We start from the raw sequence: 12,266 nt of genomic DNA on the forward strand, positions 1-12,266 counted from the left end.
GTCATAAAGCACGTAACAATAACCCGTGCACCGTCAGTGCCAAGAAGCGCGCCCATACGGGTAACATTGGCAAAAGCTAACATTGACGGTTAACATTGACCGAAGCTTCCGCGACAGCGAAAGTTTTACGTGGCAAAACTATAAAGGAACGTGCTGAAAGTGCGGAAAGAAGGTGTGCGATGTAAACTGAAATGTGAAAAAGGTTGTTAAAATAATACAAGAAATAATACAAACATGGATTATGCCTTCCGCCATTATGGCTCGTAAAAAGCTGGATATGTAATAAGGGTTGCTAATGCGTGACTATATTGGTAGTTTGTGTGCATCGGGGAATGATTTCACTGTAGAAAAAAAATTTCTCGATGAATACAAATCGCGTATCCAGCTTTTTACGCGCTATAATGGCGGACGCTATAAATTGTGTTCGTAATATGCGAACAATCTTTTTGACAACTCTGCATACATCAAATCTTACACTCTTCTCTTGCAACACTACCGTGCTCTTTCTTTCGTTTACGCCAAAGAAGGAAAGTAAAAATGTGCGAAATGTAAACAAAACTATTGATCTCCTTCTTTTGCGTAAACGAAAGAAAGAGTAACACTGCCGTACAGGAGAAGAGTGCCCAGTTTTGATGGATGCAGAGTTGTCAAAAAGATTGTTCGCATATTACGAACACAATTTATAGCGTCCGCCATTATAGCGCGTAAAAAGCTGGATACGTATATACGCGAAGTGTGCGTAAGACAAATGCAGATAGAATTAACAAAAGAGCGAATGCCGCACGCGTAAACAAACCAAGTGAGGATTGATTTTCGTATGCTGGTCCAGCAAAAAATAACTCTCACCCGTTTTGTTTACACTTGCGACATTCGCCCTTTTGTTAATTTTATCTAGAATTTAAATTTACCTCTTTTTGTTTTTTACATTTTGTTGGGTACTATTTTGTTAGAGTGCACAGAAAATTTCGTTTTGAACTGTCAATTTGTATGACAATGACAGAAGTATTTCTCTCTCTTTTTTCTTACGCAAAAACCTTAACAATATCAGCAACACCATTGCATATCGCAAATTAAATACACATTCTTCACGAATAAAAAATGAAGTGAAAATGTCAAATAAGTTTGCAGAACTTTACTAGAAAAAGAGAAAAGGACTTATTAGTTTTGTGATTCCACGTCATTGAAAAACGAAGTGAAAATATTTTTAAGTTTCATTTCCTTGAACATATTTTATTTCCTGGATGAAACGGATTCGAAATTAGTTTTTCCTAATGTGCTAACCGTGAATTGCTCATTGAAAACTATTAAGTTGTAACTTAAGTCATCCTTTGAATGTTTTGTTTGGTGGGCTTGATTATGAGATGCAATCTATAGCTAGACGTCGTGTTGCACCATCGGAAGGAAACGAGACATTTTCTGGGGTAAAAATCGGAGAAACTCACACCGATATAAATTCAATTGAAGCAAAGGAAGAATTTGAAGAAAAGGCCAAATATCCAGCCGCATCTGGAACAAGTTGGTTGCCTTTGATTCCACAAAAATTTTTATCGAATATTATCAACTCCACGAGCGGGCCAGAACCTAATCAGCATTCGATTGCAAAAGCGAATAGTGGTCCTTGTTTTCAAGAGGAGTACGAGGAGAACGAACCTGAATTCATAATGACGGCTCGCGATAGATCGACGGAGTTTACAAACGCTATACGGTCATTGCAAGGAAGAAACATCCAACGGGCTGCCAATGTCCGAGATCCACGCAAAGCTAAACAGCTACAAAGCTACTCGGAGTTTATGATGATTGCTAAGCATATCGGGAAAAACATCGCCAGTACATACACGAAGCTTGAGAAGTTGACTTTGCGTAAGTAATAAACGATGTAATCCAATGTAGAGAAATAACTTATTCGAGCTTTTTAGTGGCGAAGCGAAAAACACTTTTTGATGATAGACCAGCGGAGGTTCAGGAGCTAACCTACATCATCAAGGGTGATTTGAATTCTTTAAATCAACAAATTGCTAGACTCCAGGAGGTTTCTAAGTCCCAACGGAAGTCGACTAGCGGAAAGCATTTGCTATCACATTCCTCAAATATGGTTGTTGCCTTACAGGCCAAGTTGGCTAACATGAGTTCAGATTTCAAGCAGGTACTGGAAGTGCGCACTGAAAATCTCAAACAGCAAAAATCGCGCCGCGATCAGGTTGGTATTTTTTGTGACAATAAATGGGACGGGTTAACCGACCACAATTTATGATATTGCAGTTCAGTCAAGGGCCAATTTCGAGCAGTTTACCCCCATCGACAATGCGCGGATCAACGCAGAGCAGCCTATTGCTGCAGGAGCAACAAGAACAGACCAGTATTGACATGAATGGTGCATCAGAACGAGTACCGCTACTTCAACAGCAACATCAGCTGGTTTTGTATGATGAATCCGACAGTTATGTGCAGGAACGTGCCGAAACGATGCAGAATATCGAAAGCACTATCGTGGAACTAGGCGGCATCTTTCAACAGCTAGCCCACATGGTCAAAGAGCAGGAAGAGATGGTGGAACGCATTGACACAAACTTGCAGGATGTGGAGCTAAATGTCGAGGCAGCGCATGGAGAAATTTTAAAATACTTCCAGTCGGTGACGAAGAACCGTTGGTTAATGATAAAGATATTTGGTATATTGATACTGTTCTTCATCTTTTTTGTGGTGTTTTTAGCATAATTTTTCCTTGGTCATACCTTCCGATCAGACTCGTTGTATCTAGGGAACAAGAAATATGACAACCGAATTGTTAGTTAAATGCACTGCTGTTGGTTACGTTGATGTATATATTTAAATTAGTTTATCCCACATAAATATTCACTATTTTAACGTAACTTATTTTGTTTTATTCTCAAAACGATCAGTGTTACCTGTATGTGTGTTATAACGTACGTTGTATTCTGATCGAATCCGGGTCCAATCAGTATGCAGAATAGAGGCAAATGTAGTGAAAACTACCTCAAAGCTTTCTGAAATTATCGTCAGCAAGGATTCATTCCGTGTGGTCTGTTGCAATCAACTTGTTAGACTCTATACCATTCTTCAGATATCCAGCTATTTTCGATAACAATGGTTGAACTATAGCCGATGAACCTGATCCAGGCCCAAAACAGACCTAAAGTTCCATTCGCTTTGCGTTATGGGTGGATTATTTTTGAGAAAAACTCTAGTTTTAATTCGAAAATTACTATATTTTGGCGTACTCTGTGTGCTGCCTAACGCGCTATTGTTTCTTCGTTCGACCGCTTTCAAAAAAGTAATATATGTAACAATATTTACTTTTAAAAATAAAATTTATTCCTTGGTTCGAACTTGAATTTCGATTGATTTCCGGTCTCTTGCAATATAACGATTTGGTATATTCCTTTCAACATTGAAATGCTGTTAAGTGAACGCTCTTTCCTCAACGATTATTCGTTTTTAGTAAAGCTATCTAGTTTATGTTACATTTTATTAGACATGTATTGATGACTATATGACAAAATTACGGAAAAAAACTTTTTTAGAACCAAGATTTTTTATTCGCTTGTTTGAACTTTGCCATGTTTATAAGTATGGAATTTTTAACTTGCTCCTTATCGCGATTCTGTCCATAGTAGTCAACAAATTGACCATTTGGATCCACCAAGTACATGATAATGGTGTGGTCCACAATGTAATCCTCGTCTTGATCTTTAGGACCGGCACTGAAATAAACACGAAACGCCTTGCACACCCGCGCTACTTGTTCTACCGTACCCGTTAGTCCAAGTAGTTTCGGATGGAATTCTTTCACGTATTTCCCTACCAATTCCTTGGTATCTCTGTGTGGATCAACCGTAATGAATATAGGTTGAATAGGTTCAGCTTCTTCGTAAATACACAATCCATCGACTACAGCTGCCATTTTTTCCAGTTCATCTGGACAAATGTCGGGACAATGCGTGAATCCGAAATAAATTAGTAACCATTGTCCGATAAAATCAGCCGATTTACGATTATTCCCGTCGGAATCCACAAGCTCCCATGCTCCGCCAATGGCAGCTTTACCCAGTTGCCTTTTGCGTTCCTTCAGCAAGGCTAGAATTGCGTAAATTAGGAACACACATCATTGTGGATATTTAAGTTACGTACCTTGTTCCTTTTCGTCTTTAACATACCACATAAAACCAAGACTCCCAAGACCGGCTGTGGCAATCAATGCAAGGTTTCTCCAATTAATCGGCCCTTTACCTCGCATAGGGTCGTCGATTCTAGTAGCAGCGGAGCGAACTAAGGTAACATTACAGCAAATTTTGCCACTTTCCGCTTTTGGGTAATGAATATTTTTGCTTTGTTGCAAAATAGTGCGTGCAAAACGTTGTAACATTTTTCACGAGCTTACCAGTTTCAAAAGTTAATAAAAATGTTAATTACCAAGCTATATTGTCAACGGCGAGGACAGTAAGTACATAATCTGTTTCGCTGATCCGGTGTTTTGCAATTCCAATTCGATTTCGTGACTACGAGTACGGTACCTATGTACACTATTACTTAGGTACGGCAAACGCGGCATGTTTGTGTTCGTAATATGCTAAAAAGTATGGTTGTGTTAGTGTCATCGTTGTACGGCACAATGTTTATGCTTTTTTATACCCGTAGAAGAATAGGGCGAGATTGACGTCACCCTTGCTGTTTACATTATTTGCGCTGCTAACACATACAAACGGTACGTTGTTCCACACCTCTACTACTTCACATCGGTACGGTACGACCGAGAGTGACAGAACAGTCATGATGACAGCGATAGCCCCTACAGTATATAGACTGGCGGATACAAAGCCAGAACCAAGTCGTATGTATGCGCTTGTGTATACGTCAAGCAAAGCCAATCGTTATTTGCCTTATTGTTATTTGCAATCAGAAATGTAGGAGCAATTTTCAGAAAAACGTTTGAATTTTATGGAACTATTCATTTTCAACACCCGCTAATAAATATTTTCTGTAAAAAGCTGGACGCATTTCTTCATGGTCCTAATTCCTGAATACCCAGAGATCTGCTTGTTTTTTATCCGCCAGACTATAGGTACTTTTAAAATATCCACCAAAATTAATATCAATATTTACCAAAAATGACTTGATACTAAGCTTTAGAAACGAAACGATTTGCTTCTGGAAAGAACGGTATAAAACATTGTCTGAAACCAAAGGATGTTATCACCGCAAAATAATGCCAGAACTTACATTGGACCCATGGTTTAAAAATTTTGAAATTTCTACTGAATACACAGTAACTATCAACAGACTCAGATCAGGCCATACTGCCACTAAGGATAGACTTTGCTTATGGGGTTTAATCGCAAATGATAATTGCGAACACTGTAATATAACGGAACACACGGTACACATTTTACATGATTGTCCTAAACACAATAGTATCAGAAGTAAATATCCTGTTCTCTATAATAAAATTGACATAACTTCCATTCTTGCGGAAAACCAAATAGATAAGATCATACAATACGCGAAATTCCTTAAAGAATTGAAATTAAGCATTTAACACTGTTCACAACCACCACTTCTTCAATTTGAATTTATTCCAAAACGCGCTCGTTTACTAAGTTCTAAATGTAAACATTGTTACAATGATATGACATGGCTGATATGGACCCCTCGGTCTGCGCCAAACCAAGCGAGAAGAAAAAAAAAAAAAAATATCGATATTTTCGACTCTCTTTCCCATCTTCAATTCCAACAAATTGTTCGGTGCTAGCCTGCTTTCTAGCTGTCACTAAAAAAATATTACATACATGCTTGCTTTGCATTAATTTGTTGCTTTTGGTTTAGGATTGGGCAAAATTCCCGAAAGTATCGATAATTGAATATCAATATCAAATCCGTCGCTTTATCGATACCGTCGATATATCATTCGTGAAGCATCGATATTAGATTTATCGATACTATTTAGGGCGGCATTCTGGGATTAGGAAATGCTGCACAAAAACAGGGATTCAAAAAAATTAATTAATAAAAAAACATGTTGAGCAAAGAGAGTGCCCCCAAAACACGCACATAACACATCACTCGCTCCATGGAAGCTCTATTTCGGACACGTCGCTTTGTACGGAAAACCGCACCACCTGCCAGAGCTGTTCGCATCCGACTGAATCGTATGCTGCCCCAGAATCCACAAAAATATGATGGGTTGTACTTTCGACACATCTGGATGACCTGCCGAAGAGTAAATATTTGATCCGTAGTAGCACGGGCCTCCATAAAGCCTGGTACTACCCTACGCACTTTCCTGCCACTGGAGACAGACGACGCAACAAAATCTGTTGATGGCTTTGACTAGCGTTATGCTACGGTAATTACAGCAATCTATTCGATCGCCTTTTCTGTAGATAGGACAAACCGCACCCTCAATCCACTCGTCCGGCAGCCCTTTCCCAAACCCCTGAAACCATCCAGTGATGTGTCGTTGCTGGCGGTTCTTGGCCATTCCCGCAGAGTTCCGCTGGGAGTTGCTCCTTTCCAGTTCTAGTTCTTCTCGATCTCTGCCCCACCTCTGCAACTTTCACTACTATTATGGCGCGTAAAAAGCTGGAAAGTCTTTGTTAATGCCGTCAACGCCCAATACTACTCTCTGTGCTCTCTGGTCAGTTCTAAATTGCTGAAAATCGCGTATCGTACACTGAAACAAGGATCATGGTAATTGTTACCATATTAGAGGATAAAATTAAGAGGACACACCAGTGAATTTTTGCAGAAAAGAATTCTGTTTAGCTTAAGCAGTGTTCTGGTTAAAATTCTATGTGTTACCTTCGGCGTTACCCCGAACACAAAAAATAACAGAATTGTAGTCAAAATTACTAGACATTACCAAAAAATGTGGTAAAATTATCTGAGAACATGTTACTTGTACAAGAATCATGGTAAATTTGAATACTTTTTCATGGTACTTACAAAAAGCAAGCGTTTTCTGCAAAATGGCGCGAAATACCATGGTTCTTGTTTCAGTGTATGCACTTACCGTTCAATAAGCGTTAAACATGTAGGTGACATTGTTCAAGGTTTTGCATAAGAGTCAATTCCAATAAAGTAAATTTGAGAATTAAGCTTAGTAGATACCTGAAAAGAAAACAGCGCGAGAAAAAATGCTTAAAATATTGCTTTCTTGCGCATTTCCTGGCCTAGTTTTAGTCTATATTTTTTCAGCATGCATATCCCGCTTTATCAAAACAGTATCGGGATGAAATTATCGATTTAGCATAATATCGACGCCGTAAGTATCGATGAAATTTATCGAAATATCGGCCTTCGAGTATCGATATCGCGGGTATCGATACGGTATCGCCCAATCCTATTTCGGTTTCGCTAGTCGCGAGCTAATTCATTTTTCATTCATCAAAATTGCCAATTTGGTCACTTACTTCGACCAAAATTGTGAAAACAATGACTTTATACCATTTCGGCAATTGTGTAGCTCTAGTGTATGTCCCATATTACATGACATACAAGTACTCTGGTCTGTAAGTAAAAACGTTCGACTCTCACAATTCATTAGTTAGCATTAATTAGTAATTAATCTACACTTTCTTCAGTTCAGAGTATGGAGCATTCTGGAAATGCATTCAAGCTGGCGGAATTTACATTTTTACTCAACTGTGCAAAATGTTGGTACTGGCGACTTTCTTTCCGGATACGGACAGTTTTACGGGAGAGGACCAGTTTAGTGTAATTGCGGTATGATTGACAAACTGAATTTTCCGGAAAATTGCGAAAGTTGTAACCCTGTTGGTCGTTTATTTTTAGGAGTTTCTCCGTTGCAGTGTTGATCTAGTGGATTTGCTTGGATTGGCGTTTGTACTATCCAAAATACCAGGAAAAGGGCATAGCAAACTCATCACTGCCGGGCTGGGATGGGCAACAGCTGAAGTTATTTTGTCACGTGGTTTAATGCTCTGGGTCGGCGCTCGTGGAGCCGAGTTCTCATGGGTTTACATTCAACGGTGTTTGGAGTCCAATATCCTTTTGGTGCAACATTTGACCACCGCTACACTGCTGTGGCTATTTTCACGTCACGATCTCGAGAAAAAGTACTTCCCGGTGGTGATAATGCTACTGGTGGCGATATCTTTCCGCGGAGTTTGGTTGGAAGGAACCTTGCAAGCCCTGTCAGCAGGAGCGTGGTTCGGACTAGCCCTGAAAGCGCTACTTACGGCAAGCTTTGGGTTTGTGACTCTCCATATCTACTCTGGGTTGGCTCAGTCGATTGGACTGTGAGTAGGTAACTGCTATTATAAAAACTGGCTAAAGTAGTGGTGTGCTTTAAACTGTTTATTTATTGATTATAATACATGATTTTTAACGAAATCTTGTTTAAATATAACATGTGAAAATCGCAGCGTGTTTTCTTCTTATTATCGTTAATTTAATGATAACATCCAGAAACATTTACTTAGAATTTAGATCCTCGATTTATGCTATAAATCTGATTACCACCGGTTCTAGTTATTTCTAGTTTTCTTTTTGAAACGAGTTCTAAAGTGTGGTTTATACATACAATCGTGTCAATCAATGGTAGAAATACACAATAATATTAAAAAAGGGATACATTACTTACCTAAAAGTGATGAGAAGCATCTAACTGCATCCAGTTTGTGATTAAAATACTTTTCCAATGTTTTGAACGTTACTGAGTCCGGCTCATTGCTCCACAAGTTTTCTAGGAGCTTCATTAAACTTTCTTCGGAAAATTCATCGAAATTGTCTCGAACGTTTGTTGATTCTACTGTAGGCATTGGAATCGTTGGTTGCTGTTGTATATCACTATATAGCGGTTGCAACTGGTCTGCATTTAAAACGAGATTTTCATCTAAACGCCTCATCTTTTGGAACTTAGAAAACCGCTCAGTTTCAAAAATTTCATTCCTCGAAATTTGAAGGTCGTCAAACCATTCATTCGTTAGTTCGTCTTCAATGTTTGCTAGTCGTTTTCGAGTATTTCGCTTAAACAAGTTTATTAAAAGAAGCGACCGTGTGCTTCGTGCAGGATGCTTAAAAATTGTCGCCATTACGTCGAGAGGGTAACGAATGGTACGAATTGGTGTTATATCGTAGCGAGGATCCTAGAATATTAGCAAAAAATATTTCAGTGTTTTCAAAGGTTTGTGATCTGGTTTGGTTCACTTGGCATCTCAGGGTATTTTCACTGTGCTCCATAGCATGCTTCATGGTTTCGGCTTCTAATTTGATTCTTTTGTCGATAATCAAATGTTTAGTTCCTCTTCTCTTGCGGGCAGTTAGTGTGGTTTCTGAATTTGGTGCGTCAAGCTGTTCTATTTTTTCAGATGTAAGGGTCCTGGAATAGTATAGGTTTTCTAATCAGTGATTGTTGACCTGTAATTACTAACATCATTTACTGGTGGTTGGAATAATCCCTTGCGCTGATCGAAGCATTAGACAATTGATCTGGCAGATAATATGGATCTTCGGCGTAGTGATTTGCTTGTGTTAAATGTGAATCGCTAGTACTTGCGACAGACATTCCCCTGCAAGAAACAGTAACAATAAGCGCGGTTTTAGTTCTACTAGTATAAAGATTTTCCTAAATATACCTACCAATTTGAGGCAGATTTAATGTAATTAAGGTTCATACGGTAATAAAATATGATGAATACTTACAGAATGGCTATCGAAGGACTTTCAAGTTCCTTTTGAAATCTGTTCTCACGTAGGATTAGATTCTCTTGCAGACCACTATCGACGAGTAACTCAACATCGCCGTCTGGTTGCTTTTCTGCACATGAGGTGTTAGACATCTCCTCAAAGCTTAAGTTTTCGAAAGCTGTCTCTGAAACACTCTTATAACCACTTGAATGTATACTATTGAAATCTAATTTCTTAGTAATATCTGACGAAAATGCCTCTGAATCTCGTAAAGTAATATCTTCTTCACGTTGAACTATTGTGCAGTTTTCTCCAGAAAGCAGTTCTGATATTATGTTTTCCATTGAAAGTAAAGGTTCGTCGTCAATATCGGCAAACCCAGTTTCATTTTGTTTGTGAGATCGTTGATTAACTGAAGCACTAACAACATATAACGGATTAATGATTTATAAAGAAAATTTTAACAATTGTAACAAATGCTTACGGTTTTGAATGAGGCAAATTGTAAAATACAATAGATTGCTTAAACATTGCAGCGCTGACCTTTTCTAAAAATAGATTAGAATCGGTTGGAGTAAAATGATGATCATGCAAGTTGTTATTTACACACAATTATATTAAAATATTTAACATAACTTTCAACTGTTAACAAACTGATATGATGGAATGTCACTCGACAATGTACCTAATAAATTTAAAAATATAAAAGTTTGAAAGGAAACTCACCGTAAAGGAAATTCACCTGCTGTTGGTAAATGTAAGTCAATCCGTATGCAAGTTTAGCTACTATGAACAAAGGTTTATTTAGCTTCATGTAATCCATGATAGACTTGCTGAAGGTATGGAACACGAGGAAGTAAGTATAAATGGAAATATCCGACATTATCGCAATCACTTACCACAAATCGTCGATAATCATGTTTTCGCAATGACTGCGCTTAAAATACCGGTGGAATAGTGTCTGATTGGTCGCTGCGAGCCATACTGCCGAAAAACGACTATTTTTTTGCGGTGACCAAAGATCGGAGTCTATATACATTTTAAGAAAATTAAAAACGATAATGTACACCAAATTGCCTTGCTAATGTAAGCAATCTGAGTATTGCTCGGATAAAGAGTAATCAAACATAGCAAGCATAGCGTACTACGATTAATTCAATATTAAAAAGTTATAATTTGCTGTGCCTTTCCATTTTTTTGGTTTCCACATCCACGTTGGGGACAGAGATGCCAGATTTTTCTATAAAAATGTCTGCAACTACTCGAAAATCGCGGAAAACTGCTCGAATTTTGAGTACCCCTTTAAATTAGAGAACCTCTTACAAATAATAGAGTCTTGAAAGCGCTTGATGGATTTTGATCAAATGTTTGGAATGTTCTTAGCATGGTTTTGTTCAATTCCTGCATGTGGCAGCGAGATGAACCACCAGCCTAATTCTGAATGTGAAAGAAAAGAAATTTTCTATGGATTTTCTGACCCGAAAAATATATTTTTGCCAGGAAATTGGCTGCAGTACAATGCACGCTTAAAAAATTTAACCCGCGAATGAATAAGATTAACTCAGAAATGAGTGACTTTCAACTCAAAAATGAGTAAAAACCGACTCACTATGACAAAAAGTGGAACAGCCCAAAAATTTGAGTAATGGCAATTTCTCAATTCTGAGTAATTTAGGTCGACCTCATAAATGAGTTAAATTTACTAATAGTTTATGTAAGTACTACTCAGTTTTGGGTGAAATGGCACTCATTTTTGAGTAAATATTGCTCATTAATGAGCTTCTACGGTGGAACTCATAAAAGGAGTAAGAGTTACTCAAAATAGTGTGTAAAATATACGCATGTTTTGAGCTGTTCCACTTTTCGTGAAAGTGGGTCAAATTTTTTAAGCGTGTGATGTAAAACATTTTTGTAGAGTATCCATATCGGTCCAACTAAAAATCAAGACATTTTTTGCTCATTTTTTATGAAGATTTAGATTCGACAAAGTGGCTAACCTAACGCAAACCTGCTTAGGCTACAAAAGATACAAGTCACACAATGCTGGATATACTCGTAGATATTGTGCCTGGCAGCAAAATCTGGACTATTTTCCCTAACACCAATGTATATGACGGAACGAAACAGCAACACTATCGTTGTTACTCTTTCTCTTTCTTACTACAGTGATTTCAGTTGGTCGCAGTTTGATCGCAGTTTGGTGCAGTCGCACTTTCAAACTGCAGAGTCCAGTTTGGTGGAAAGTGCGGTATATACACTCAAGTCGCTTTTTACGCGAAGGATACGTCCCGCGTAAATTCCGAAAACCACGTAAAAAACCGCGTAAATTCCGAAAAGCGCGTAAAAAACCGCGTAAAAATAGTCGCGTAAAAAGCGACTTCAGTGTATATGATAATCGTGATGATGATACCACTCCAACCATACAGATAACCAAATTGAACACAGTTGTAGAGCAACATGCTTTCTTGTATCCACCTTTTCGCGCTGTTAATGGCGGCTAGTGGGCACACTTTTCGACAATGTTTATTTGTTTTTTGGAACTACGCTCACGTGCACTTGAGAGTTTTACAGCAACAATCAACGCTGAAAAAATATCAACC

At 38.3% G+C, this 12,266-nt stretch overlaps 3 protein-coding genes across 3 annotated transcripts; 2 read left to right on the forward strand and 1 right to left on the reverse strand.

Annotated features, from left to right (window-relative positions):
- Positions 1 to 1,142: 1,142 nt before the first annotated feature.
- On the forward strand, positions 1,143 to 2,861 carry LOC128742480 (syntaxin-5). Its single transcript, XM_053838855.1, has 3 exons — positions 1,143 to 1,860; positions 1,917 to 2,197; positions 2,260 to 2,861. The coding sequence occupies exons 1-3, from the start codon at positions 1,362 to 1,364 to the stop codon at positions 2,713 to 2,715; spliced, it is 1,236 nt and encodes a 411-aa protein (XP_053694830.1). The 5' UTR covers positions 1,143 to 1,361; the 3' UTR covers positions 2,716 to 2,861.
- A 377-nt stretch (positions 2,862 to 3,238) lies between these two features.
- Positions 3,239 to 4,513, reverse strand: LOC128742946 (protein SCO1 homolog, mitochondrial). The gene is made up of 2 exons (XM_053839445.1): positions 4,150 to 4,513; positions 3,239 to 4,095 (listed from the first exon to the last, which is right to left on the reverse strand). The coding sequence occupies exons 1-2, from the start codon at positions 4,382 to 4,384 to the stop codon at positions 3,539 to 3,541; spliced, it is 792 nt and encodes a 263-aa protein (XP_053695420.1). The 5' UTR covers positions 4,385 to 4,513; the 3' UTR covers positions 3,239 to 3,538.
- A 2,838-nt stretch (positions 4,514 to 7,351) lies between these two features.
- On the forward strand, positions 7,352 to 8,395 carry LOC128743142 (transmembrane protein 147). Its single transcript, XM_053839667.1, has 3 exons — positions 7,352 to 7,526; positions 7,599 to 7,740; positions 7,810 to 8,395. The coding sequence occupies exons 1-3, from the start codon at positions 7,450 to 7,452 to the stop codon at positions 8,278 to 8,280; spliced, it is 690 nt and encodes a 229-aa protein (XP_053695642.1). The 5' UTR covers positions 7,352 to 7,449; the 3' UTR covers positions 8,281 to 8,395.
- Positions 8,396 to 12,266: the final 3,871 nt, after the last annotated feature.

The sequence above is a fragment of the Sabethes cyaneus genome, chromosome 3 (genome assembly GCF_943734655.1).
Source record: "Sabethes cyaneus chromosome 3, idSabCyanKW18_F2, whole genome shotgun sequence".
NCBI lineage: Eukaryota > Metazoa > Arthropoda > Insecta > Diptera > Culicidae > Sabethes > Sabethes cyaneus.

Coding starts and splice junctions, on each gene's coding strand:
- LOC128742480 (XM_053838855.1), top strand. CDS start 1,362: ATGCAATCTATAGCTAGACGTCGTGTTGCACCATCGGAAGGAAACGAG. Junction 1,861..1,916: donor GCTTGAGAAGTTGACTTTGC/GTAAGTAATAAA, acceptor CGAGCTTTTTAG/TGGCGAAGCGAAAAACACTT. Junction 2,198..2,259: donor AAAAATCGCGCCGCGATCAG/GTTGGTATTTTT, acceptor ATGATATTGCAG/TTCAGTCAAGGGCCAATTTC.
- LOC128743142 (XM_053839667.1), top strand. CDS start 7,450: ATGACTTTATACCATTTCGGCAATTGTGTAGCTCTAGTGTATGTCCCA. Junction 7,527..7,598: donor ACATACAAGTACTCTGGTCT/GTAAGTAAAAAC, acceptor CACTTTCTTCAG/TTCAGAGTATGGAGCATTCT. Junction 7,741..7,809: donor ACCAGTTTAGTGTAATTGCG/GTATGATTGACA, acceptor GTTTATTTTTAG/GAGTTTCTCCGTTGCAGTGT.
- LOC128742946 (XM_053839445.1), bottom strand. CDS start 4,384: ATGTTACAACGTTTTGCACGCACTATTTTGCAACAAAGCAAAAATATT. Junction 4,096..4,149: donor TAAAGACGAAAAGGAACAAG/GTACGTAACTTA, acceptor ACGCAATTCTAG/CCTTGCTGAAGGAACGCAAA.